This window comes from Lonchura striata, chromosome 3 (genome assembly GCF_050655825.1).
Source record: "Lonchura striata isolate lonStrDom1 chromosome 3, ASM5065582v1, whole genome shotgun sequence".
NCBI classification, from domain to species: Eukaryota; Metazoa; Chordata; class Aves; order Passeriformes; family Estrildidae; genus Lonchura; species Lonchura striata.
The window spans coordinates 99,373,715-99,401,500 of NC_140705.1; the positions used below are offsets into that span (position 1 = coordinate 99,373,715).

At 41.0% G+C, this 27,786-nt stretch overlaps 2 protein-coding genes across 6 annotated transcripts in view; one reads left to right on the forward strand and one right to left on the reverse strand.

The window, feature by feature from the left end:
- The window catches only part of PREPL (prolyl endopeptidase like), a 20,850-nt gene extending 14,573 nt beyond the window's left edge, over positions 1 to 6,277 (forward strand). For all 5 annotated transcript variants that reach the window (XM_085575939.1, XM_021526455.4, XM_085575940.1 and 2 more), the window contains exons 11-15: positions 343 to 559; positions 749 to 898; positions 1,546 to 1,672; positions 2,524 to 2,606; positions 3,444 to 6,277. In XM_085575939.1, the coding sequence (XP_085432065.1) occupies positions 343 to 559; positions 749 to 898; positions 1,546 to 1,672; positions 2,524 to 2,606; positions 3,444 to 3,524 (658 nt within the window). In that variant the 3' untranslated portion in view covers positions 3,525 to 6,277. The remainder of the gene's footprint in view (positions 1 to 342; positions 560 to 748; positions 899 to 1,545; positions 1,673 to 2,523; positions 2,607 to 3,443) is intronic.
- SLC3A1 (solute carrier family 3 member 1) lies at positions 4,918 to 27,685 on the reverse strand. The gene is made up of 10 exons (XM_031504265.3): positions 16,869 to 27,685; positions 15,982 to 16,161; positions 14,938 to 15,092; positions 13,776 to 13,901; positions 11,602 to 11,721; positions 10,786 to 10,910; positions 9,422 to 9,620; positions 8,480 to 8,626; positions 6,306 to 6,422; positions 4,918 to 5,490 (listed from the first exon to the last, which is right to left on the reverse strand). Exons 1-10 carry the CDS (start codon positions 17,263 to 17,265, stop codon positions 5,050 to 5,052), a joined length of 2,007 nt encoding a protein of 668 aa, XP_031360125.2. The 5' UTR covers positions 17,266 to 27,685; the 3' UTR covers positions 4,918 to 5,049.
- Between the last annotated feature and the right edge of the window lie 101 nt (positions 27,686 to 27,786).

Genomic DNA, 27,786 nt, shown 5'->3' on the forward strand with positions numbered 1-27,786 from the left:
TTCATAATTTCCTGTATAAAAAGATAACATTATATGATTTTGTATTGCCTACAATGAAAATGTCATTTCCTAAAGTGTTGCTTTTCCTGTGGATTCCAGGACACAAGCACATGTGCCCTTCTACAGTTAGTATTTTCACCAATCATCATGAATGGATTTATTTTACCTTCATGTTGTCTCTTTTAGCCATAAAGAAGGATAAAGGCAAAAGTAGAGAAGAGTTAATTGGGAAAACAAAATATGACGTGCCACTCTGTGGCTGCTGCTATTGTTCCATTATCTGAATCTACACCATGTAATGTTTTCTGAAGATATTCCAACTTGAATTGCATTAAATTTCAGGGGTGGAGGAGAGCAGGGCCTTAGCTGGCACAGAGATGGATGTCAGCAGAATAAACTCAAAGGTCTCCATGACCTCAGGGCTTGCATCATGCTGCTGCACCAACTGGGATTTTCTCAGCCCAAACACACAGCACTGGCAGCTGCCAGTGCTGGGGGAGTTCTCGCAGGAGCCCTGTGCAACACTGATCCAGCACTGATCAGAGCCATGGTTTTACAGGTGAGCTGCTGCAGACCTTATACAGATTATAACATTAAACTGTATTATCTGTGTTATTGTACCACTTTCAGAATTGGAAACATTCCAGTTCAAAGCTCACTCTCCTCATTTGTTTGAGAACACCTTGACACAGATATTCAAGGTTCTCTGGCTATTTCCAACTTTTTTTTTTTTTTAATGACTTCTAAGGCTCCTTTCGTGGATGTTCTAAATACAATGATGAAAACTCATCTCCCACTGACAATTGAAGAACAAGAAGAATGGGGAAATCCATTAGAAGATGAAAAATGTATGAAGTATATCAAAAGCTATTGCCCATACCAGAACATTAAGCCACAGGTAAAACTATGCTTTCTGTGCAGAATAATTCAGGCATAAATTGTAGTGGTTTATAAGACAACCAGAAGTAGATCACTGAAATTTTTAAAAAAACCTCCAATATAAATTATTTCAGTAATAATCTTAGCAATAGTTCGAGTCACAAGTGACTACTGAAATTAACCCAATGCCTTCTCCTGAATGATATTGTCATCTCAGGGGAAATCTCTCTTTGTTTGACAATGTGTTAGCTGTGTTGCACAGCTTCATTAAGTTAAACTCTTACTATTTAAAAACCAACTTCTGTGCAGAAAGATTGAAAAATAAACTTCAACTATTGTTCTAAGGTAAACTATTCCATGCTTATTACTTCCATTTTTTCTTTTTTTTTGCAATCATCAGCAAGCAGACAGGTATCAGACCTTTACCAGTGGGAAGAGGATGTTTTTATGACCTTTTTTAAGTAGATTATGCCCACCTGTGAAGTCGTTTTTCAGACCAAAATAATTTTTGCAGTTAGAGGATAAAACTCTTAGAAAACACTAAGTAATTATGTAATAGATGAGTTCTTAAATAAACCTTAACAAGTTATATAGTAAGAGAAAAATGTGTTACTCTGTGAGAGAGCAGTTGTCAAGCGTTTAACTGGTTTTGGTTTTTAATCTCAGCGCTATCCATCAGTTTTTATCACGGCGTATGAAAATGATGAACGGGTAACACTACCAGGAATTTTACAGTATGTTCAGAAACTCAGGAAGGCTGCACTAGATCATGCCAACAGAACAAGTAAGAAAGGTAAGGATAATATTTCAGATAAATGGAGTTATGAACCAAAATCTTAATAGTCATGTAAATTAAAGACCACAGAGATTGATTCCACCTTAAATGAATTCAAACACAATCCTAAATCACCAGCTCCACAGCAGACTCAGAACACTCTCTGAGATGCAAAAACAAAGACTGGGAGCCTGTGAGGGAGCTCACTCTTTCCACATAGGGCAGTTGTTGGACAGTATAGGGTGAACCCACGCTGTCACACCAGCTGCTGACAGGGCTAGGCTGCAGTTCTTAGCAACCCTTGGAGAAGAATCTTATTTTTGCTGCTATAGAAAAACCTATTTTTCTCACTTAGCTAAAGCTGCAGGTCCTTAGTCCAAGCTAGAGTGACAACACGGCCAAGGCACAGGTGCTTTAATACCTAAAATTTAACTTTGTGAGTTTCCATCAAAAGGTACATTCAAGCTTGACAATTTTCTTGTACCATCCAGTCTGGGGAGAGGCTTTTACCATCATTACCAAAAGAGATCTTGAATAACCCTTTCTGCATTTCATGATGCCCTGTTTCTGAGCAGCACAACTGCAGCGGTTGTGTTGCTGTTGTGCTCTTTGTGCAGGAAGAAAAGAGCACGTCTTTCCAAAAAGACTCAGAGAGAACAAACACTAAATAGATGAATACTTTCCAAATATGCAGTTATTAAAAATACAAGTAATTCATTCAGAAAGCCCCTCTACAATTCTCTTTTTCTTAAGGAATAATAGAAATTCTGTCAGGACAAGAAGGCAGCTATCCTTAAACAATTCACATAGCCATTTAATTTTTGACTTGTTCATTCAATGTAAAGTGATCACCAGCTTCATTGTTCCAGGAAATTGGATTCCTAATATCATCCTAGATGTCCAGGCAAATGGCAGTCATTGTAATTCATCCTGGGAGCACTCACTGAATGAGGTATGATCCCTTTACTGTACAGCTCCATAACATCTTGCAGGAATGTGTCCCCCCTCAAGGAATACTTTAGCTTCAGTAATTGGGCAGTCTTTGACTGTATGCTTAAACTACAAAGAAAAACTGCTAGAGCAACTGCTGATTATAGATATATATAAAATTTTAAAACCCAGCAATCTTTATATATATCTACTTTTATACACATATATACTTGTATGGATATAAAAGAGACAGTGGCACAGATATAAAAGAGACAGTGGCAGAGCCAGATTATTGAAATAGCCTTACAATAGTGTTCAATTCCCACTGTAATGTGCCAGGAACTTTGAATGAAAGGTTCCAAGCTGTGCAAAACATCCTTCCAGCAGGAGAAGTCTTGCTCTGTAGAGTATTAAGTGCTTAAAACTGTCATACTATTTACTCCTATCTTCCTCATTGTGTAAAACATACATGATGGGTTGGATCTTTACATTTTGAAATGCATGATCTGTGCTATCAAAGCTATTGCAGTTAGCTTTCAAGATTTTGTGCTTTATACAAGCATGCTTGTTAAAAGCAAAATATTCCCAAGACTTAACATATTTTTATGTCTCAGACTGTCACAGTTGGATACAAATTTTATTACTCTTAATTTTAACAAATCCTAGAAAATGTTAATCAGGTGGTGGTGGCAGTTATTCCCAAGATTAATTCTTTTAGGAAAACTCCATTCTGTCTTATGACAAGGTATTTCTTAGCATTAGCATAGTAAAGAAAGATTACTAGAATAGCTGCACAAGAGCCTGAACGTTTATAGTGCAAAGAACTTTACTTTGTAATAAAATATTTTCATTATTTTAGGTTGCAAGACACCTTGCTTTTCTGAACAGAGAACTTGAGGAAGTGTGCCATCCCCAACATCACAGCAAATCCTGCAAATAACTCCTAAACACACCAACTACCTGAAAAACTTTGGGTCAGGTTTGGATTTGTATGGAAAGCAAACACCTTCTCCAGAGGATCTCTCCTCTCAGATCCCTGCTTTACGGGCACAAGCACACAAAGCTGGGTGTGGCATTGCCTTACAAAAATAGAGACCAAGAACTGGATTTCTGCCCTGGCAGGCTGTGCAGAAGCAGCTGCCAGCAGAAATGAGTTTGTCCAGCAGCTCTGTTCACATGAGCCAGCAGAGCAGTGCTAGCGAGCAGAGCTGGAACACGTAGAGCTCACAGGAGAGTCACAGGCACTTGGCACAGGCAGCCTTCCTGTCCAAGGCATCTCTTGCAAGGCCACATCTTACACAATGCAGCAGAACTCCTCCAAAGCATGACATTCAAGTCTCACTACTTCCAGGACAAATTCCCATGTGTAGGTGGTGTTTGCTGCCCTCTCTGCACAGCAGCCATGGTATACTGATCCTGTGGTGGGATTGACCAAACTGCAAAGAAAAGCACCCTCATTAATGGAGTTTTAGCAGAACTCTGATCTGAATACATTAAAAATCTTGCAGTTACCTTACCCAGCACAATAACCTTAAGAAGGAGGTGCCAAAGTCCCTCAGAAGGACAAGATCAGTGTGTCAAAAGATGCCAGAGTATCTCCAGAGGATAAAACAAAAAGAATGCCCCCACTAAAGCAGCCCAATTCATAGCTTAGCTGCCCTCCGAGCAAGGCACAAATTTGCTGTGCATTGCTTGTTAAAGGAAATCTGTGGTGCCCACCTAGGGCCACATCAAGCACTGCAGGTGCAGCAAATGCAAATCGGAGCATGTGTACAAATGTGACATTCAGTAGGGTTGATTCAGCTGCTTCCTCTGAACTAAAGTACACACCTCTCACCTCAGCCTTAGGGCAGGAAAAGAAAGAAGAGGATACAAATATATTCTAACTCAGCAGGGAGGGGGAGAATCAACTGGAAATGCAGTTACAAGTGTGGAATTTGATATTAGCTACATTTTTTTCTTTTTCTTCCTAACTTTGAGGATAATCACAGTTGTTAGATTTGAGAGAAGGGTAAAACATCACAATATACACTAGTCTTGCATGTTTTCACCTGTTTTAGCAAATATAGGGCCACGCCTTTGGAATAAGTTTTACAAATCTGCAGACTTCTGAAAAGTTACAGTGAACAAGCTTGGGATTCCACAGGAACACTAACAGACCAGCAACCTCCAGGGTCAGCACACAAAAAGCAACTGTTCACTCTCCTCCCAAAAATACATGCTTAAACAGGACAGTTTTTAGAACAGGTTTACTTTTCTTCTCCACAGATCCTAAGGGGGATCCATTCTTTGTCCTTTCCATCACAAATACAGATAAAAGGGAATTATGTATCTGATTTTTCAGGATATTTATTTTGTACACAAATAGTGTTTTAAAAGCCAAAGAAAACAGAGTATTTTTAGCATTTCCCTGAAGCTAATATCTTCTAAATTAACATGAAAGCATGGGTATTCTACTCCTCTACTTAACAGTTCATGTAGAGTAAATTGAGGGCCTTGGAATAACAAGCTTTTTCTGCCACAAAACACTTCCCTTGAAAAGCTTCCATAGTATGAACAGGTTTTGTTGTTTTATATTCCAGGACCAGGCCTTCTCCCATCTCAGTTTTAATTAGTTTGGTATTGACCACTTTGCCAGCATTGCCAAAATGAGTACTGAGTCTTATTACAGCTTCAGAGGGAAGGTTAGGAGCTACAGCCTGCAGGTCTGTTGTTGACTTCTGGCCAAAGTTGAGCACCATCATGAAGACTCTGTCCAAGCCATCCAGCTCCCTCACGTAGACAAATACATCACTGTCATTCCAGACGTGGCACATCCACCCCCGATTCATGGGGAGCTCATTGTTCCGCAGCAAGGTCAGCGCTCGGTACAAACTCAGCGTTGAGTTGGACCAGGTGCTCTGGATCTGCAACAGTCAGCACCAACAGGGTCAGTTCTTGGCACTGCAGGGAGCTCCCTTCTCACACCCACCCAGACTGCTCAGAACACACCTCTTGGAATTCTGTGCTGACAATCATCCCTCTTCAAATCTGTCTCCAAATTTCACTGAAAATCTGCTTTTTCTCGTGCACTTCCTTGGCACGTGTGGAGTGGCAGACACAGAGTTTATTAAGCATAACAGTTCCCCAGCACTAATGCAATTGCTTCCTCCCACAGCTTCCTTTCAGTACTGTGGATTTAGGAGAAAGCCACAGCCATTCAAAGCTTGACACTGAATCTTTTTCATTGAGTCCAGTCTACTGCAGTCACAGGGTTTATTTCACATTTTATATTTCTGCTTTGATTTTTTTTTTTTTCTGCCTTCAATTTTGGTCAGCACTGTAGGTCAGCAAAATCTGTTTGATTCACTGCTCTACGTATGTTAAAGTTGGTCTATGTTAAGTTCTTGTTACAAAGCCAGTGCTTTCTATAGCAACAGAAATGGGGGGAAAGAGACCAGTTTTCAATTCCATATCAAAAGGATTAAAAGGATGTTAAAGAGCCAAATTGCAACATCAATATCAGAATTGTAGTTGCTCTGCTTAAATGAATATAGATTAAGTAGGCTCCTTGTTGTGCAAGGATTTCCTTTTCTAATAAAACTTGTGAGGATTCAGTGCTTTTTTTTTTCCCTTGAGTTTGTTCCTGCTACCAATGCTCACTACTAAAAGGAAGCCAGAGCAAAATAGATACATTAAAATATTTTGAGACCATTCGTTTGTTACACATGTAGATACCTACTTCCACATTTACACTTTGGTAGTCGGAGTTAACAGGTAACCAGCTGCTGTTGCCTTCAGTAAAACCAGCATTAACTTCTCCATCCCACTGCATGGGGGATTTCTCTGGGAGGGTTGGCTAGAAAATAAAAAGTGGTGATTACCATATTAAAAATTACTCTTTGAATAGGATGTTCTCAGATCTCCCAAATTATCTCCCTTTCAGTACTGCTTTCTTTGGTTTAAGTTAAAAATAATGAAGATGTAATTGTGGTCCAAATCTAAGGAGAAAATTAGAACCAAGACAGTTCCTGAAATGGAGGGGAGGGGATGATGTCAGATACAGCATTGCTGGGTAAAACATGGAATTCCCAAATTCTACTAGAATTTGACAATGACTCTTACTAGAGTTGTCATCCTTTGCAACAGGTGGTTGGATAAAAGTTTACTGATGACAGCCAGGATATTCTGATAAATATCTAGACATGCAGAGAGTGAATATGTGAGGTAATGAGTTCCTAGAAGAGATGTTGTTAAAATAACAGTAAACAACAAGTAACTGCTGTTCAGTGTCTGTTATTTTCTAAGCATTGCGCTTTTCATCCCAGAACTCTTCAAGCTTACATTTGCAAGGGGTACAATTTTGACAGGACTGTTTGTGTTAGACAGGTAAAAATTATTATTTCCAAGTGCAAAACTATTGAAAACTGGCTTTTAGCTGATTAAAAAGTGTCGATGTAAAAAAAGTCTGAAGTTCTCATTTTGAGGAATTCACAATCCTGAAAAAGCTTCCTCATTGTTACTGAAGAGCTGCCAAAAGATCTGACACTTAAATTTAATGATATAAGAGGGCATAAAATATTTTGCACATACTTTGAGTGTTTGTTTTCCATGAAAACTGTTTTTCATATAAAGGACACTTTTCAATACAATCTGTCAGAGCAGCAGCTTAACAAAAGAAATTGTCACTTTGCTTTGTGACATTATAAATAATGGGTTTCTCCTTTTTAGCATATTCTGAAAAGCAGAAGAAAAAAATCCTAAGTTTTCAACACTGGTAACACTGCCTCTCATCTTTACCTCTTTCAGTGTCTCCTGAAGTGTTTGAAATGCTGGGACTAAAGCCTATATCATCCTGAGCAAATACTCTCCATTTTCCTAAGACAACCTTTAATCAGGGAACCTTCCTCTCCAGCCTGAGTGAAGGGTGGGTTTGCATTTGTTCCAAAGCCCTGAGCCACAGGGTAGCCACTAAAAGAGAGTGAACCCTGAGGAGCTCAGGGTGAGCCACTTTTCTTAAGAGAATCACTCTGTCAGCAGTAATCAGCAGCAGCAAGAAAATGCAGAGATATTTGACCTAGAGTTTTCTCAGAGGAAATGAGATTTCCTTTTAAATCAGAGAATCACTTCCCCACATCTGAATCAGACAAATCTGGAGGTGATCCTGTGCTTCAAGTACCTCTTTCCCTTTGATACAAAGCTAGCCAGAGCCATTGCTAACATTGCCAGCAGCTGCCTCATTCCCTAAAAGAGGCTTTTCACAGGGAAAGCAGCATCTGCCATAGGACCATGTTCTTATGGTGCTCAGATATTGTCAGGAGAGGCAGAGATGAGCTGTTCCCTTTTGGGACAGACTATGCATGATGACCAAAAGCCACTTCTGCCTGCCAGCAGGCAGCCTCCCCTTCATACAGGTCCCTTTTCCTGAGCTTGGGCACACTCATGACAGCTGTGGCTTGGACAGAATCAGAATTGTGACTTCCTTTAAATAACAGCCACGAAATAATGGACTCTGGCATAATGATGTCAGAGTCCCACTTCCATGGGAGGAAGGAGATGGCTCAGTTATCTTCCCTCATATGTCTGCAGCACACTCTCCTTACCCCTGGCCAGGCCCCGTGCTGGCACTTGCTGTCCTTTCTGCTGAAGCAATACTGCTGGAAGCCATGCAAGGCTAATCCAGAGAAAGACAGAAGTCAGCATTCATAACTGAAGTCTAGCAGTTCACTCACACATCGAGGCCTTGGTTCTGCTCTCTGGCCTATCCATTTCCACACGCTGTACAGAGGTTTGCCATGAGGAACATGGAAAACCATTTAAGCAGTGAGAAAGATTGGGTTTGGTTAACAAAACAAAAGTTTTTGAGTGTTCTGTTACTTGGAACTAGATAACAACAGGACCGGAGTTTACACTTACATTTTCTGAGGCAATGTTCTCCATGCCTATTTCTTCACCATAGTAAGTTACAGGAGTGCCAGGGAGGGTTAAAAGCAGCATGTTCATGACATTAATGTACTCCTTCCCAACCCGAGTTGAAATACGAGCAGCGTTAGGGCTTCCAACCTGAAGAAAACATCATTCTGTTAAAAACATATTATACAATTTCATGCACATTTGAAATTAACTAATTTAACAAGGTAGTAAATGGTTTTGGTTTTTTTCTTTCCCCTCCATGGCTGTGAGGTCCATCATCTTTATCTTGATAATAGACCTGCCCCAAAAAATTTAACACACAGAAGTCCTGCCAGCAGCACATGAGGCAGAAGGAGGAAGAGTTCACAAATAACAACTCTCCCTGCTTACAATTCTCTGCTATTTTTTCTGTTGTGTGAGGATTGCTCTGCTTGCTTTGAAAAGATCCTTTGCACATTTGGAACATGCTTCCTTGGAAAAAGAGAAGCAATGTTTTAAGTTAACTGCTCTCCACTGCTGCTCTTCTCTGCCCTGGCCCCAGGCGGGTTCCAGAATCCATTGCAGTGAGTCAGTTTATGGTCAAAGATAATTATCCCAATTCCATTCTCACTGGTGGTTTAGCCACTGGAGACACTGAGGGAGAGGCATGATCATAAATTCCCTTCTGTCATCCTTGCAAGGGGAGTGGAACTGTTACTGAAGGGCAGGAGAGCCAGACAGGACTCCAGCTACAGCAGCTGAGTTTTCACAAGGACAGCGACTGTAGCTCAGCCATGGGGCCAGGCTGCTGCTGACCCCACTGAAATAAAGAGTGAGTGAGTGAGTGAGTGAGTGAGTGAGTGAGTGAGTGAGTGAGTGAGTGAGTGTGTGTGTGTGTGTGTGTTTTTGGTTTCTGTCACCTACAGGAACAAGCTCTTCCTAGGAGAGTTAGTCTAGAACTCTTACTGCCCAGTTTGGCCATTTTCCTGCAGGCATGTTTTTCATCCATGAGTTGACAGCTTCAAAAATACTGTTGCCTGATAGATCTTTCATGTTAATTAGGTTGAAGTTGAAGGGAAAATCTGCTTCTTGGATAAAAGTTGTTCCATAATACATCATTGTTGCTTTAATGTCTTCCTTTTCATCATCATCAGAACCCATAAATCTACAAAGAACACAAATAGCTTTTTTGGTTCATTTTTGGTTACACAGAACAGAATAAGTTAGAAATGGTTGGACACAGAGCACTAAGAATTATGGTCACTTCCCCCTCCCCATTAAAATAGATTAATACAGAGAAATTATATTTTGTAAGGCAGACAATGAATAAAGGAGAAAAAATACTTCTTGGAAATTGCTGAAGAAAAATCTACAGGAGTCAACACAAGGCTAAAGTATGTGACTGAGGTTTTATCTTTCTGAATCCATGTCCACACACTCCATTCCAGCAATTTCCATGCTTTCCTTCACAGAAGAGGACCTGGGGGTCCCCTGAGTTGACCATGAGCCATCAATGTGCCCCTGCAGGTGGCTCATGGCATCCTGGGCTGCATTAGGAGGAGTGCTGCCAGAAGTGAGGGCAGTAATCCTTCCCCTTTAGTCTGGCACTAAGGCCATTAGGGACTGAAATATCTCTCCCAGAAGGAAAGGCTGCTGAGGTGGGGCTGTTTAGCCTGGGGAAGGGACACCTCCAGGACCTCATCCATGTATTGAAAGGAGGGTGCAAAGGTGACAGAGCCAGGCTCTTTTCAGTGGTGCCCAGTGCCAGGGCCAGAGGCAATGGGCACAAATTGAAACACAGGACAGGTGTATTTCCCCATGAACATCAGGAAACTCCCACTAGTCAGGGTGACTGAGCCCTGGCACTGGTTTTCCAGGGAGGTTGTAGAGTCCCCATTACTGGAAATGTTCAAAAGCCATCTGGACAAGTTCCTGGACAACTGGCTCCAGGTGGCCCTAAAAAGCAGGGGGGTTGGACCAGAGAATTTCAGGTGGTCCTTTCCAAATTCAACCATTTTGTGATTTTAACATTCTCTGACTGTGTGTCTCACTTGAACTGCATTATTAAAATTAAAGAATGCATCAGGCACAGGGTTGATAAATCAGTATCTATGTGATTAGAATGTTTTCCTTTTCTGCTTACCTTTATACATAGATGGAGAAGAACTAACAGGGCCAATTCCTTTCTGCAGACACCAGGGAAGAGACAGTACAGCCTATGCACTGCTATCTGCACTGGAGGATTTGCATTTCTAGGGTGTATTAGAACATTTTCTTGCTATCAAGAGGGAGATGAATGTTAGAAAAAACTGGCCAGCTGTGCTGGTTACCTGTATCTGCCAGGCTCTCTGCTGAACTCATCCATGGTGTGACGGAAGCTGCGGATGATGTCATGCAAACCGACTTGTGTGGTGGTGTAGTCATGGTAGAGCTGGGAATAGGCTGTGATATTCTCCTTAAAGCAGGGTGTAGTACTTCACATTAGTTCACCAATGTTTTAGGTTTCAGAAGTCTCCAGATTCTCCCCATTCTTGCCTGAGAGAGTGCACCAGTTTATGACCTTTTACTGAAATGAGTTCAGCATGCTAACAGCACAGAGCTGAACTGCACTTGATGAACTGGAGTAGCAGAGGACTGATAATTTTGGATCCCATCCTTCAGCAGGGAAAGCCCACCCACAGCACTAACCAACAGAGCCCATCTGGAGCATGAGCTGTGGCCTCAGACCAGGCTGGAAAGATGGACAGTGCCTTGATACAGGACCACAACACCACCACCACCTTGGAGCTGGCCAGCTGTCTGTGATCCCCAGCTCCACAGGAGAACAGTGTCTTGGTGCTGGCACCACCTGGCAACGTCACCAAGTTCACTATCAGAGCAAAAGCAAGCAACATAAATAACAGTGAACGTGTCTGGTCACCTCTCACTGTGACACATGGCCTACATCAGTGTTTTCTCAGTCATGCTCCAGTTCTTACTGGGGCTTCTTTGTGGCAAGTGCTCTTTGTGCAGAGTGCCGGGACATACCCACCTTCCAAGGCTGACCTGATTTTCCTACAGCCACAATTAAGACCCAAAAAGACCCAAAGCAGGCACTCTTGTCTCCATAGGAGATGCAGGAAAGAAAGAAAAGACATAAACATTACTCCATTCTGAGACTTGTTCACTGGAGGCTCATCCCGGAGATGTGTTGCTTCTAAGAGAAATTTAACAGCGCCAAAACTAAATCCATCAACTCCTTTGCCAAGCCAAAATTTGATAATATCCTAGATAGAAGCAAAAATTGAAAAGTCTGAGTGAGTCTACCCCATTTAAAATAGTATACCCTTAAAAAGAAAACTAAACTTGTAGGAAGGTGTTAATACATAACAATTCATTTTTTGATTTGTAGTTTGAATTTTTCTAGAAGCTAAATGTTGATCTAAGGTCAAATTAATAGCTAAATAAAGTATGTCTTACTATTTCATTCATTAAAAAAAAAAAAAAAAGATTGGTCTCTAACTTCTCCCATAATTCAGGACCCCAAAACCAGGGCATGACTCACTAAAAGCAGTTTCTAATCTCATCCATCAACACTACTGGACTCATGCTAAGTGATGTTGTTGATGAACACTCATGTCATAGCTGCACACAATTAGAACACATTGATTCAAATATGCAGGAATATGTTGTTCTGCACAAGCCTTGAGCCACCAATTTTCTTCTGCACAATAGAGCTCTTAAAATATTTGTTCTCTCTTATTTGACTGATGTAATTTTTAAAAAAAAATTCACTTATTTGTTGATTTGCAGGAACATAAGAAATTATCATCCAAAAATTACAAATGCTATTGAGTTGAAATTTCATTATCAAATTCCAATGTTAGTCACAATTAGTAAAATTATATCCTACTTCACTCACTATTTTACTACAGTTTTAATTGCCCCGGTTTTAACAAAAAACTCCAAAGTTCAGTCCCTCTTGAGTAGTTTCTGCAAATGTCCTTTTAGTTGTGTTACTTGTCTTTGTCTGTGGAAAAAAACCATTTTTTTTTTTAATCTATTGACCTGCCTTTTTAAAATATATGAAGTACATTTATCTGAAAAAGCTGGAGTAGAATTAGTACACTGTTAAGCTGTACAGATTTTTGTTTGGCAAATAAAGACCCCCTCGCTAAGCTGGACTTTCTGCCGTGCTGCAAGCAGCAGCTCTCAGTGTGGTGTCTGTCCAATTGTGATGGTACCCAAAAAAGCTCATGCTTATACCTGTGCTCAGCACAAAAGCAAACCCAGGTATCAGGTGCTTATGCAAACATCAAGCACTGATATGGTTCTCCCTGGCACCAATCTACATCTATTTACACATGAAAGCCACAACGTGCTGGTTGCTGAGTTTGGCTGTTCTTGGGTGCCCTTGTGCTGCTGAGCCAAGGACTTGAGCTTCTCTGCAGAAATCCATTTGCTTCCTGCTCAGTCCACCTAACCTTCTCTAACAGGATATTGAATTAAAGTACTAGACAAAAATTATTCTTTTAACATGATGTTCATGTTATCAGGACAAACTTCTTAGCTTTCATGTTTTGTTTTTTTTTGTTTGTTTTGTTTTTTGTTTGTTTGGGCTTTTTTCTTGCATAGGAAATGCAGCATCTCTTTGCTACTGCAGTTTCAGCAATTCTCATTGTGTGCTTGAGTTAAAAGATGTGACCAAAGCCAGAAGTGTTTTGTTTCTTCAAGCTCATGCAGTAGCCACAAGGTGAGGGGAGGGGCCCCACAGAGACCATCCCAGGAAGGCTGGGCAGCTGTGAAGACCAACGCCCAAGAAATGCACCGCAATTCAACAGAATAAAGTGCCAAACACAGATTCAATTAAACACATGAAGTAGCTGTACTACCTGCTGAGGCGTAACTTACAGAAAGGGGAAAAAGAAGCAGCAGCTGTCAGGCTCCCCATATTCAGGTCTACATCCCCCTATTTTAATGAATTCCACATTGTCTGCCAGGGAACAGTGCAGATAGGAAGGAAATTCCATCGGAACAGCACCATCACCACCACTCTCACTGTGAAAACACCCATTTTCCCCCTGGAAAGTCGAAACTCACTATCTCCCCCTTATCATCAAGCCCAGGCATTCCTTGTAATTCAAATCAGCATTGCCTCTGCTTTCCTGAAAATGCAAACATCTCTCTGCTAAACAAGGTGCCATCCCTCCATTTGACTGGCTAATGAACAACTCTTTGTATCAACAGAGATAAAAAACTTCTCTGCACTTGACTTTCTATACAGGCTTCAGTGCAAGAGCTGCTTTGCTGTTGGCTGAGCACCAGTGAGTTTCACACTTACACGGATTTCTTGTTGGACAGCAGGGTTGCGAAAATTCAAGTCTGGCTGCTCCTTCCCAAACTGATGGAAATAACATTGCTTTCTCACATCGTCAAACTGCCAGCTGGAATTCCCAAAGACACTCACCTGCTCAGCCAAGGGAGAGAGACAATCACAACTACTAACTTAACAAACATTTCCTCCTATGCATACACTAAAATGTGTGGCATTACAAGCAAAAAATAGAGCGCAAAATGCCTAATCAGTGGACTACATTTTGAACAGATTTTGGTAATAATGATTTTAATTTCTTTTTGCCAGTAGTTGCTTTCCCTTTAGTTGCACTTTGCCACATGTATTTCTTGCTCAGTATTATAGATTTTGAAGATTTTTTTTATTAAGTTAACTTTCATTGGGAATTATCTGGAATAGAGGGGAAAACATGGGTGGGAACATTTATTTTGGAATGACTTCTCCTAAAACCTATTAAATAGCTTTAGTTAACTTAGAGCTTTCTGCAATTTAGTATTATCCCTTTGAAGGGCCAACAACAGTCAGCAAATTAAAAATGTTAAACTTTATCACCATCTCTCTAATAAAAGAGTCCAAAAGATAGTTCTTAAGACTAAATTACTTAAGATTAAAGAGAAACTATACAAATTGGTACAAAGTATTAATTCCACCTGGAGTTCGCAATCATGCACCCACCGGTTCTAATCTAAAATAAGTCCATTTGAAATAGGCAACATGCTTTCTGGCCTGATCACTTTCCAGAAAAAAGGAAAAAAGCCAAGATCACATTGCTTTTTTTCCTTCCCCACCAACTATGATTTCAGAGTACCTGACACGCAGTTTCTAGAACAAAACACCCTTACACAGAAGGGGGCGTGTGTGAACCATTTGCACACAACCTTTTTTTTTTGTGTATGTGTTTGTTTGTTTAATGAACGAATATTTAACACTGAGGTGAAGAAAAAAAAGTAATTTTTAAAATTCCACTTGAAGTAGGAACTTTCTGAGTGATCCTCCAACCTCCAATCTTAACCTGCATTAACTCATGTAATTAACATCAGCTTGTACCTCTCACCAGTCACTTAAAACCCCACGTACACTGGGACAATCATGTTGCTTTTGCTCTGTGGCATCCAGCTTGGGATGTGAGTGTGTCCCTTCCTGTGCTTACCCAGTTGTTGGGAGGGATGACTGAGCCAGCAGCCTGCCTGCAGTCCTGCCAGATGTAGTAGTCCGTGTACTGCCCAGTCCGATTGCGGCTCAGCTGGAACCACCGGTGTTTGTCGCTTGTGTGGTTGGGTATTAAATCCATTATCACCTTTAGCCCTTAAAAATGAAAACAACAACATAAAAAAACCCATCAACCCTTCTTTCCCTCCCTGAACTACAACATTTAGCCTTTTAAGACAAAATTCATATTATTTGGGCGTCTTCCATGCCAGAGGTCTGGTGAAGGAGAAGGGCATAAAAACCCCACAAAAAGTACCAGACTAACAGAACAGTTAGACCTGGCTGGTGTTTGCAAGTAGCTGGAACACAGCTTGGGAGGGAAAGAAGGGTGAAGAGAACAATCAAAAGAGACTTCTGCTGTTATAAACTACTTTCACTAACTCTGACTTCAACATCTGTCTCACACCTCCCAGGTAAGAAAGGCACTTCACCAGTCTCGCATCAGTGATCACACATTATTCATCACCCTTCCTAAAGAACAGACATTTTATTGAAACCTTTCAGACTCTCAAACTATTTTCTGTTCAGCTCAGCAGCTTTAAGAAGAAACTCCTGAGCAAACATTTGGTCTGAAGCATAAACTCATCAAAGCAAGGATGCAAGGGCAGGAAAGAAGCGTGTGTTCCCTCATGTTCAGTCACACAGAACTGCACCTCAGCTTGATCCCAGCCTTCCAATGCCCATAAGACAGGCCTCAGGGAGCATGGATGGGTGCCAGCCCACCACCCACCAACATCCTCCTTGCAGAGGACATGCAGCTGCCCTGTGCTGTTGCTGTAGCTCCCTGTGCCCTCTGTCCTGCTTTCAGCACTGCCCCAGAGGCAAAGGGCAGGAGATGGCAATCACAGAGCTGTGGAGCTGCCTTGTACCCTTTGCTGGCTCCTCCATCTGATCCTGCTCAATGGCACCACGGGGGGACTGCCAGGTGCACAAAATGAAGCTCCATCTTTTTAACAAAGTTACTTTGCTTGGAGGTGCAGCTTACCTCTGTCATGTATGGCTGCAATCAAATTCTCAAAATCTGTCATTGATCCAAAAATGGGATCAATGTCATAGAAGTCTTCAGCTCCATATCCAAGGTCTTTTAAAGGGGACGTAAAGAAAGAGGTGATCCAGATGGTTTTTATATTCAAATATGTAATATGGTCCAGTTTTTCTTGGATACCTATTTACAAAGAAAAGGACATCATCTGTGCAGAAAAGACAAACTATTTTTGTTTGTACACGGATCCCTTTATCTTCCTGACATGTTACTATAGTATGCGGCTACAGAAACACTTTCTGCCCTTCACCTGCCAGTACTGTACAGTGTGGCTATCACTTCTCGTTTAATAATGCATTGTCCATTTTGGTGTTGAGCCTTCCCTTTCCACAAGGCAGTCTCAGCTCAGCTACTGGTAAGTGGCATTGCTTCCTTGCTATCAGGTGCCCCATCTCCAAGCATTTTTACCAGCTGATAACACCTAGACCATGAAAAAAACAAAAGTAACACATCTTTCTCCCCTCTTTGTCAGTTTTAGATTTCCTTAGGAGGAGCAGCCACCAAACATGACCAGGTGCTCAGCACCACTCATCCTCCTGACTGGACTCAGTTTTGTGGAGGTATCTGACTCTGGTAGCAGCTGTGCTGCTGCTTGCTCTCCGCACCATCTCTCAACTTCTTTTCTAATTCCAACTTTCTAACTTTAACTTGAGCAAGCAGCTCCTGGATTTATTATTTATGTGAGTTGCCATTAACATTGCCTGACAACTTCTCTTACTTCTCGCCATTAAGGTGGCTTTGTCTATTGGACTGAACTTTTCCACTGGTTTTGCTTTTTATATACTCACACATACACAGCTGTTACACAGCAAGAATGAAAACTGACCCACCTTTCAGATCCCCATTCCCATCCATGTTGCTGTCTCTGAAGGAGCGAGGATAGATCTGATAAATAGGACTAGCCTGCCACCAGTCAAGGCACTTTGGAGAGAGAGCAATGATGGCAATCGTGGCGCACACGAGCACAACGGAGCCAGCAATGACGAGCCAGAAGAGGATCTCCCTGGTGACTCTGTAGCGGGCTTGGCTGGAGAACTGCAGCAAGACCTCCTTTGGCATCCCCGCATAAGGCTTCAACACTGTCTCCTCAACAGCCACCGGCTCCACATCAACACTGCACGTTTTTGGCATTTCTTCTTGGCTATTGGTGTCTGTTTCCTTGTCCTCGAAATCCTCATTTTGAACAAATCCATTGTTCTGCACACCTCTCTTCTCACTCAGCTCCATAGGTAAGCTCCTAGCTCCTACCTCAACTGTTTTACTTGACAGCTCTTGTCCTGGAGACTCTGGCCACAGCACCTTTGTTCAGTGAAATGAGAAGCAGTGCAATTAGGCATTCTGGGTTGATAATCAATCCCGACTAACTAGTCAAAGTTCAAAAAGGGACAAAAAGGGCAAAGTGCTCACGATGTTCTGCATAACATTCAGCATCTTCAGCAAGATAACAAAATGCTACAAGAAAGGGCAGTCCTCCTGGGAAGTAAAGCCTATTGTTGGTATCAGCTGAGCACAGTTATGTTTACTCTTGCTCTCTCCCTACTTCTCTTCCCTTTGACAGCAGGGGGAAATTCAGGTTTTACCACTATCAGATCTAGTAAACATGCAGCTTCCAGACTGGTCATACCCTCCCCTGCCTGAAGCAGTCGGTAATTTAAACCCAGACAGAAAGAAAATGAAGTGTTGGCAACCACTGGCCCAAATGCAACAGCATAGACAAAGAAGAAGAGTCAAAGGCTGGTTGTGCATCTTTTTCACAGTTTAACTCTGCCTGCTCCAGCCCACCCCCAACTCCTAAGCACTACCTGCCGCTGTGGGACATACCGATCCTGCGACTCACAGCAGGGTACATGGGGTGGACTGCTACACCCAGAGCCAGCCCTGGGGCAAGCCCCTGGCAGCTCTACATTGGCACAAGCAAAACTCAAGAGAAAAACCCACTGCCAACTATTAAAATCCATCCCCCCATTAAAAGAAAAATTAAAAAAGAGGGGGATAAAAGGAATAAAAGGGGGGAAAAAAAGAAATGCTTATAAGAACCTTTCCCTTCTCCCTCTTTCCCCCCTTTTCTACTACTCTAGGCAGGAAAAAGCATTGCCCAAAGTTGGCAGAAACATGCACATCTGTACATATCTGTGTGCCCTAAGCCCCAAGTCAGCATCAAGACATCCCTTTCCACCAGTGCCCCCTGCCCAGCATACCAAAGGACACACAAAGCAATACAGATTCGCCAAGGAGCTGCCTTATCACCTGTAAAAGTTAACTCCTACCTCTGACCATAGGGTCAGGGTCCTAAGGAAACTCTTGGACAGAGCAGTGGAGACAAGGCTGGGCTGTGACTCAAAAGAAGTGTTTATTATGTTTACCTCAAGCCATGAAAGAAATTTATAAGCTATGGACTGTAAAAAGTCCAGCATGCAATATTCAAATGACTCAAAAAAGTGTTATTTTTTCAATAGCTGAGCTAAGAACAGGTATTTGATGCTGACAGATTCAATCCTTCCTCTTCCTAACAGCAGTGCCTGGCAGCAACCTCAGCCTGTGCAGCATCAGCCAGCTACGGGAGCATCCCAGATAACAGCTGTAGTGTCAGTGCCTGTAATTCAATATTGCCAGGAGATCCAGGAGTGGGAAATTATTTGACACCAGTTCACTCCCATTTAATGACTCTACAGTCATAACATCATCATATCAGTAAACTGTAAAAGTTTCTAGACAGGCACTGTGTACTCAGGGCGTACACTTGTATTCGACACAATGCCAGTGACTCCTTACTCCAACTGTTTCATTTCACTGTCTTAACTTGTAATGAAAGCAGAAAATGTGCAAATACAGAAATTTTTTAGACTGTATGACATACATCTCAAGACCTGTTACTCCCTAGCTTGCTTTCCCCACTGACAAACTCAGAGGTTTAAAAGTGCCAGTAACTTCCTGCATACACAAAGGTTCCCTCAGTCACCCAAGCACAGCAAAGCAAGTCAGAGGTGAGAGCAAATGATGGCCAAAATACAGTCATCTGCCACAGATGCACAGGTCTCATAAGCCAAGGAGACTCAGGACAGTCAGGTGTAGAGTATTACACCCACCAGCTGGAATCATAAAGGGCAAACTAGTTCCAAGTGAGTAGTTCAGCTTCCTATCTCTTCTTTAAGACAGTAAACTTTCTGATGATTATTGCCTGCATAGACAAGTTTATTTGATCTAAGGACACAGGTAGCTTAACCTTGACACACATACTTTTACAACTTATAAAGGGCAATTTAGTATCTCACTAGTCAGAAGCTGCCACTGCTTTCTGTATGCGTGGTTGGGAATCCATTCCTTTCCCCTTATTCGAGCATCCTGCGGGAGCAGCCTGCTCTGTGAATCCCGCTGTGCCAAAGCTGTGCCTTCAAAAGAGCCCCTCGTGTCCTAATGTAATCCCCAAGTAACATTAAAGGCTTATTTATACCTTAAGTAGGGCAGATCGTGTCTTAATTGCCAAGAGTCTGGCTGAAAAGAGGAGGATTATAGTGCTCTGGTAGATAAATGCAGCAGGCAGGAGGCGGAGGCCATGGACAGATGAATCCACTGAATCCATGTGCGCCATCTCGGCTGGCTGCAGGGCACACAAAGATCCAGCACACAATCAGACACAATCGCTGTGAGGTGGAACAGAACACGAGCCATGCTGGAAATCACCAAGTGCTGGTGAACACACGGTCTGTAGAGTCGGCTGAGCCCACACTGCAGTCGCGGCTCAGCCAGCTCCGCCCTGCTCCCAGAGAAGAGCTGAAGCGCAAGCAGGTGCCAGCGGAACACAGGTACACTTAGGCTACACACCTGGGCCTTAAATCCTAAAAACTCCTCTAGAAACCTTGGAGAAAATATACAGCCAAGAAGCTTAAAACAGGTCTGGATGATCAACTACCACAGACCCTGGAGAACGAACACAAGAATCTAGTATTGTCTCCTGTATGACTTTCCTCACAGACTAAAAATAAAACCACACAGGTATTTTTGTTGTTATTACAGACCTATTTTTTTTTCCCTCTCCTCATCCTGAGGAGTTGCTTGCCTTAAAATTATTTGATAAAGGAATAACGTAAACTTCATCTTAGAAAGGCAGATCACCAACAATTCCCACTGAGCTTTAACTTTTTCCTTTTAAAACATATTTTATGTATGCAGGCATTATGCATCTGGCTTGCTCTCAAGCAATTCTGAAATGGTTCCCTCCTGAGCTATTTTACAGTTTAGCAGGAGTAACTAGCCAGTGTAACTGTGTTAGCAGAATCCACTGAAAGGCATTAAGTAGTAAAGAAAACACTTCATATTCTGTGCCAGTTACTGTTTACCTCGGGGTTAGGTAGGGAAACAAAACCAATCTGTATGTGGGCAGTAATAGCTGCTATCTCCACACAGATTGCCATGGTTATTTCTGTAAGATGGAGGGGTTAATTTTCACAAGTATTTCTTATATATAATTATTTAGATGCACTGACTGACTTAGTCATCTACTGTTTGATGCTCTACAAATGCCAAGTAGCTTGCCAGTTGCTCAATACCACACGTTTTATGCCAAAAACCATGCAGAGGGGTGATTATGCACCCTAATGTGCTAAGTGTAGGAAGACATTTATTGTTAAAAAAGTTCTCTTGCTTTATGCTTTTTCATTAAAAGGTTTGTTGCCACTGGAACTCTTCTGACATAATGCATTTTAAATATAACCTCATTATTTACAGAATCAGGGCCAGATTTACAGGTACCTAAAAAAGGCAGACACCTCAGGAGTGGCTTCACTTCAGCAGCTCCCACAAGACTGATGGATAATCTGACCTTTAAAGCTACCTTTCACTCAACACTAATAAAATCCTCCCTTGACCTGGAGGGCAGCTGTCAAGAGAAAGAAGGTCTAGGGCAACAAGTTTCTGACACAGTAGCTTTTACCATGAGCATGTCTGAAGTTTTCTGCCATCAGCCTGAAGTCCTAGGGGTGGCAAAACGTAATTGCAGAAGACACCTGTGACAGGGTTTGGTGGGGGATTTGGTACTTTTTAAATGCTCTCAGTCCACTAATGGACCACATGATTAAAGGTTCATGTCATTATAAACGCTGTAATTAGCTTCTGCTTGGTTCAGGGGACATTTCAGAGGTAGGTTTCAGGGGAAGAAGGCACCCAGTCCCTGCCCCCCACGGCTGATCTGCAAGGCTGGCCTCTCCCACTAATTTAATGAAAACAATTATCCACCAACTCCTGCTGTTATCATAGCTGCAAGAAAAAGAGCACGCAGTACTGACTCCTGGATGCTTCCCCTCAGAGAGTCAAACGCTACCTACAACCCACAGAAAAACAAACTCGAGGTTTGTTGCCCCTCTAGAAGGAAGCTCACCCACCTTAACCATGCTCTTTTCAATTTACACTCTTCCCTTTGTGGCAAATTCTGCCCCATTTCTGTCCTAGAGGATGACAACTTTCAAAGGATTTTCTTTTCCAACCTACTCCTCAAAAACCTTTCCCAGCAAGAGACCCAGAACTTGCTCTTCCCCTTGTACAAGCTGGAGAGGTTCAGAATGGTATTAAATCATGGCAGACTGTTGAAGTTTGGATGGTTGTAACTCAAGAGTGATCTTGTATTACTGAAATATCCCTAAGTGGGAGATCTGCAATACAGAAAGCACAGCCAGGCAGGCCAACAGGAAGCCAAGGAGAAGCTCAAAAATATAAAATGGCATTGTACTACATCACCACCACGTCGATCCTTTGTGTTACCAAAAAGACAGCACCCCACAAGCTACATCTGCCTTTGCCAGGGCTTATCTCTGAGAAAAATTTAAATCCACTGAACAGGAATCTGAAGAGCAGGTTTTGGTCTGCTGAGCACAAAGCACTTCCTCTTGTGAAGAATGATTTATTGGAAGAGGCTGTCAAGCAACAGCTGTCACATGAGCACACCTATTGCCATACTATACAAGATTTACAGCTTTTCACAGTGACTCAGCTTCCCCACCTGCAGGAATTACACACACAGTATCACAGACATATATGGCACTCCATATAAATTTACTCCTTTTCCCTTGTCTCTCTCAGCACATCAAGACAGGCCTGCCTGCAAACAATTTGCTTTTTCACAAATATCAAATCAGTGGCAGGTATACCACAAAGAAATATACTCAGGTTGTGCTCCTGTGAATTCATTTCCTCCTGGAAGAGCTCAGTTCATATCAAAAAACTCCAGTCTGTACAGAAAGCTTCACTCTCCAGTGAAGGTTCTTACAAAGGTTGCTTCTGACCAACAGTTCGTGGATTCCACATCACACTGTTAACAGTCCAGCAGCAGTAATGTGTGCAAAAATCAGTGTGAGCACTGAAGTGAAACCAAAGAACCGAAAGCACACATTCTGTAAAAAAGCCCCAAACCAACAAAAATCCTGTTCTTCAATTCAGGACCAAGCATGCTGTGCAACAACAGCTGGCACATGCAAGGGTCTATACTCAGGGAAGGGGCTCTCTGACCAGCACAGACCAGACCTCTGTATCAAGAAAACATTACACAACTACAAGAAGTATTTTCCAGATATTCCATTCAGTGTGGATACAGGTAGCAGAACCTCACCTTAATTTCATATTCACCTGAATGTACAACAACTGAGTGAAGACAATCTTTACTTCCTGTAAGTTAGAAGAACTGCTAAAACTCCAAGTACTACCCTTTTAAACACTGCCTAAAACAAGTTTTGTTTTGGAACTGTATGGCATTCAAGGATCCAGCCATGTGGGTGAAAGCACTGCTCAGTGGAAGGTGAAGACAGCATCACCTGCAGCGAATACCAGCCTCTCCCTTTTGGAATTCATGAGTCCACAGAACTGTTGGGCTCTTCAGTGCCAGATCTCACACTGCTTATCTGCACAAAATAGCTCTGGCACCTTGCTAGTTTATGCTGGTGAACCAGAGCAAACAATCCCACATCCTGCAAGCATTCACATAGTGCATTTCAATGCCCACTCCATTCTCTCCACTCTAACAAACAATTCAGTATCTCACACACACCCAATCCCTCCTCCAAGAGTAATTAAAGTACATTTCTGCTCTTCATTCCACATATGTATGAGGCAGTGTCTCACAGCTCTCATGCTGCTAGCTCTGCTATGCTCTTTGGGAGTCTGTTGTACCAAGTTTTACTCTGAGGCGATGCCCTGCTTGCATTTCAAAGAGCTCTTTCAAATATTTGAATACTGCAGGCTGAACTGGAAGACAGCTGTACAACATCTCCAAGTCAGTGATAGCACAACGCCCATTTGGTACGTATTTTTCTCCTTTCCCTTAATTTAATACAAAATTTTTTATTTAATGCATTCAATACATAGGGACTACTAAGATCATATGAGAAGTCACAACTTAAAGATATAACTTTGTTGGTTTTTTAGGGGTTTGGGTTTTTTTTTTAGTTCACAGAAATAGCACTTTAAATATGGTAACAATATGTAAAGAAGTTGCTGCAATTACTCCCATGCTTGGATCTCTGTGTTTTTCTTAATTATTGAATGTGAAATTAAATGCAGTAACTGTAATCTCTGAAGCAGCAGCATGGAAATTCCTACATATTTTTAAGGTAAAGACAAGTATGAATGAAGAAATGAATGCAAAATATATTTCTCCATTTTAAAACTTCACAGCCAGTATAACGTAAAAAGTAATAAGAGACTGAAGAGTTCTTGTAAAGCACCACACTTCCATACATCTTGACACTATTTCAAAAACCTATTTCCTTCCAAAGTACATGCAGTACATTTATTGGAGCTGGAAAAAATATTTTGGTTTTATTTAATACATTTTCTGCTCCCAAAGTTGAAATAGTATTATTTAAAATACACTAGGAAAACATATCTGCTTCACATACCCAGGCCAAAATCCTTGTTGTATCATTAAAATTAGATGCATTTATGAAGATGACCATTGGATAAAGGATTAAAGAAAAAAAAAACAAACCTCATGTCATTCAGTTCCCCCTAATAGTAACAAATTAAATAATGTAAATTATTTGAAGATTAGGCAGGCATCCATCATTTTGCATCTGAATAACCTGTTAAACAAAATAAAGCCAATATTCACAGAATTAATTTGATGGGAATGGTGTTAAAAGCTTCCTTACAAAAACAATGGGACATATTTCCTCATTAATGCAATTTAAATATGCATTTTACTTCGAAGTTAAAATACATTTATTTCAAAGTTTCCAACTAACTTCTAAATGTAGGATATTTACTAATCTACATGTTCACCTCCCCAAAAGAAGAAGCTAAAATACATCAGTATAGAATGGTGCATTTTTACCAGTTTCTCTCTTTGCACATTTTTTTAAAAAGATAATCCAGGGATTTTTGAGAAAATGTAACAGTCTTGCAAGGAATATAACATACACCAATATTTCTAGGTTCTCTTTTTAAGTCCTGCACACTAACTTCCAAAAGTAGGGTTTTATCTTACAAGACAGAAGTTTCCTTCTATGAATTTCTGCCCAATTTCTTTCATTTAAGCTTTGTAGCTCTTTCAAAATGATAAAGGCAGAATACATTTGGTCATTTTCTGACAGAACCTTGCACGTAACTTCTCTGAGCAATATTTGTTCAAAAATATCCCGTATCTACTAAACATATTCCAAAAGCCACCTGAAAAAGGCCATAAAAATCAGTGTTTCTATATTTAAAGATCAGACAAACTTCCAGCATCACCATCAGGGATCTCATGAATTTCAGGTCAACGGCAGGGTCCTTACAACACTAAACACTACTGCACCATAGACTCAACTTCCACAACTCACCTTAGATTACAGAACTCTGAGACAGAAAACCAGTGTCAAAGTTATTTCTGAAGCAGACTTGACACAACAGAAAAAATTATATCCAAGGAGACTGTTTGAATTAGTTGGCACAAGTCTTTAGAATGTGTATTCATTCCTACTACAGTGTTTTTCATCCTTTACTGGGAAGGATAACTGCTTTCAGAGAAAGATAACCCAACTGATGGAAAATGTCCATTTTTTTTTTTTTTCTACTATCAGCCCATCCCCATGACCTGAACCCTTATCAGGTTAGGTTTAAAAGCAGGTGCTGATGTAATCATTAGTTGATGATTCAGCCACTAATCGCAGCAACCACTAATCAGCACAGCAAGGACATTTTCTCTGAAAATTCCCAGTCAAGCTGCACATAGACAAATAAGGAAAATCAAGAATCAGAAGAAAGCTCTCCGTAATCCCAGTCAGTTTTTAAATCCAGACAACGCAGCAAAGGAGAACCTTTAAGATTTCTGAAGAAAGAAACATAAAGTCTTTGGGAGAACATGATCTTTCAGACATATAAAGAGCTAAGCACAGCAGCACTGGTGAAGTGACAAAGTGAATGATGGAAATGAGAGATGAGTACCAACAGTGATCTGAACACAAACAGGAGGCACAGTGATGCTAAAATACAAAAGTTGCTCACGTTTTGATCAACAGAGAAGCAGTCAGATACAAACATGAAACAGGAGAAACCAAGAAAAGTCAGATCTGCACAGCAACACCCCAAACAAACACAGACAGGACAAGTTGAGATTGGCACACAGAGAAAACAGGTTACAAAGACAGGAGAGGTGGAGCCTCAGCTGTATAAATTGCATATTTACCTGGATTAGACTGCATCAATTTAGTGACTTTGGCTCCTTTCCTGTGGTTTTGTCAAATTGCCTTCATCTCTGGGAGTATCCCATGGAGTTGCTTACCTGCACCAGTGCAGCTTCCTCCAACTTCATTTCCAGTTTAGAGCTAAAAAAGAACTCTAAAGAGCCAAAAGCAACAAGCCTTCAGACAATCCTCAAGCCAACAAAAACTGCTTAGCATTATGGCCTTTTTTTTTTTTTTTCCATTATAGGCCTACACCTAATGATAGGCAGCATTGCTTCTAGCTTCATCTTCCAGAGGTAAAAGTTGCCTACTACAGTTTGATTTGATGCTGTAGTTAATTTGGAGTTCCTATTATTTTTGTTTTCCACTCAAAGTGCCAAAGAAAAATGACTGGTTTTCTGGGGCTAATTTTACTATTTAAGATTTAAGCTAGTGATTATGGCTGACCTTATACAAAAGTTCAGAGATGAAGTGGCTGATTGAACTCCACTTTACACATGCTACCAAGAAACTACTTAACCACTAATAGCCAGCCTCTGTTGTGCTAAAAGAATCAACAACTTAACAGTTTGATTTTGTGGTTTTGGACTGTTCTGTTGTTGCTTTTTTTTTGTTTGTTTTGTTTGAAACCACCCAAATAGCAAAATCAGCATGAGATTCACATTTAGGGCCATGAAAAATACGGATATTTTGGCCAAGTCTTGCATCCAGGCTCGAATAACCACAAAAGATCCAGCCTATTAGGAGGAGACTGTCATAGTAGTCAACCCCTAATATGAGACTTCTGAGGTCAGAGTGACATCATTTATATTTCCATCTACTTCATTACCCCCTATTCATTTATTATGTTAATGAGGAGCAGTTAAAACAGATTTTTATTCTCCTAGAGAGCAGATTTGAGAACTCATATGGACTACTTTGCTTCCGTTACAGGAGGTTATAAAAATGAAACCAAACCGAATTTGATACAACAGAAAGACCCCAGGTGGAAGAGGTATTTCCTGCTCTCAGTATTCTACGTAACTATCTTTGTGTTAGTTACCAGGTGGCAACAAAATTAAGACAACGTAATTTTAAAATGTTGACAAGCTATGGCAAATACATAAACCAATTTCATCATTCATTCTGATTTCTCACACTAAGAATACAAAGTCAACAAGCTAAGTTTTTCCCAGGCTGCTGAAATCTACACAGTATTTGGATTGAACTAAAAATATGACTAGAATTCATAATCAAGTGCATGCATGAATGGCAAGCAGTGATAATTTAGAGGGAAAAAAGCTGTCTTGATTTACATATTGATGTAGCTGTGCAAGCCATTATCCTTCACTTTGAAAAACCTGTGTGTATGCTTCACTTCGATACAAGAAAGCATAAACTTGAGAGAGGATTATCCACTTAATGTAAAAAATCTACACAAAGAAGTGTTCATGGGACTGGAACCCATGGAATACTGAAGCCTTGCCAGTGGAACATGTCATTAAAATTGTATCTCATGAAGAAAGCACGCAGGGGTTATGCTGTACAAGCAAATCCAACAAGAAAGTTCAAAGAAGTTACAGATGTGTGGACTCCAAAATCTTCAGGTTGTTTGTAAAGATGCCTATTCTACAGCAACACTAACTATTCAGGCAGGTTATTACCCTGCAGTATCAATATAATGGAGGATTCCATTCTCCTTTTCCACTCAGCTAAAAAACTACATTAGTAAGTTGGAAAAAAAGATCTGTAAAAGTTAAAAAAAAATCGGTGAAAGTTCTAATATGAAAGCATGAACATCAGAGAAATTTCTATTCAAAATCATGCAACAGTGAAATGTCATAGGTTTAAGGTTCAGATCTTTAAGAAACTTCAAGAGATGAGCTGACCCATAAAGTCTAGTTTAATCTGAATTTTTAGTCTTTAAATGAATGCTCTCCCATTCTGGACTAAGACTCCAGCTAAATTTGGGATGGGGATTTGCCCTTTCCTTACTCCCCAGAGAATCCCACTTTTGACACTTGTGCTTTTCTGAGGCGAAGGGGCACATCTGCTACAGAACAACCAGAAACCCATCAACTAAGAGACCTCATAAGTCTTACTAGGTTATCTTTTCATATGG

Bases quoted from the DNA above. Each gene is read 5' to 3' on its own strand.
- SLC3A1 (XM_031504265.3), bottom strand. From the start codon at position 17,265: ATGGAGCTGAGTGAGAAGAGAGGTGTGCAGAACAATGGATTTGTTCAA. The intron at 11,722-13,775 runs GTAAGTGTGAAA...GCTTCTATCTAG, and splicing joins CTGTCCAACAAGAAATCCGT to GATATTATCAAATTTTGGCT. The intron at 5,491-6,305 runs GTAGGTATCTAC...TGACTGTTGCAG, and splicing joins ACCAAAGTGTAAATGTGGAA to ATCCAGAGCACCTGGTCCAA.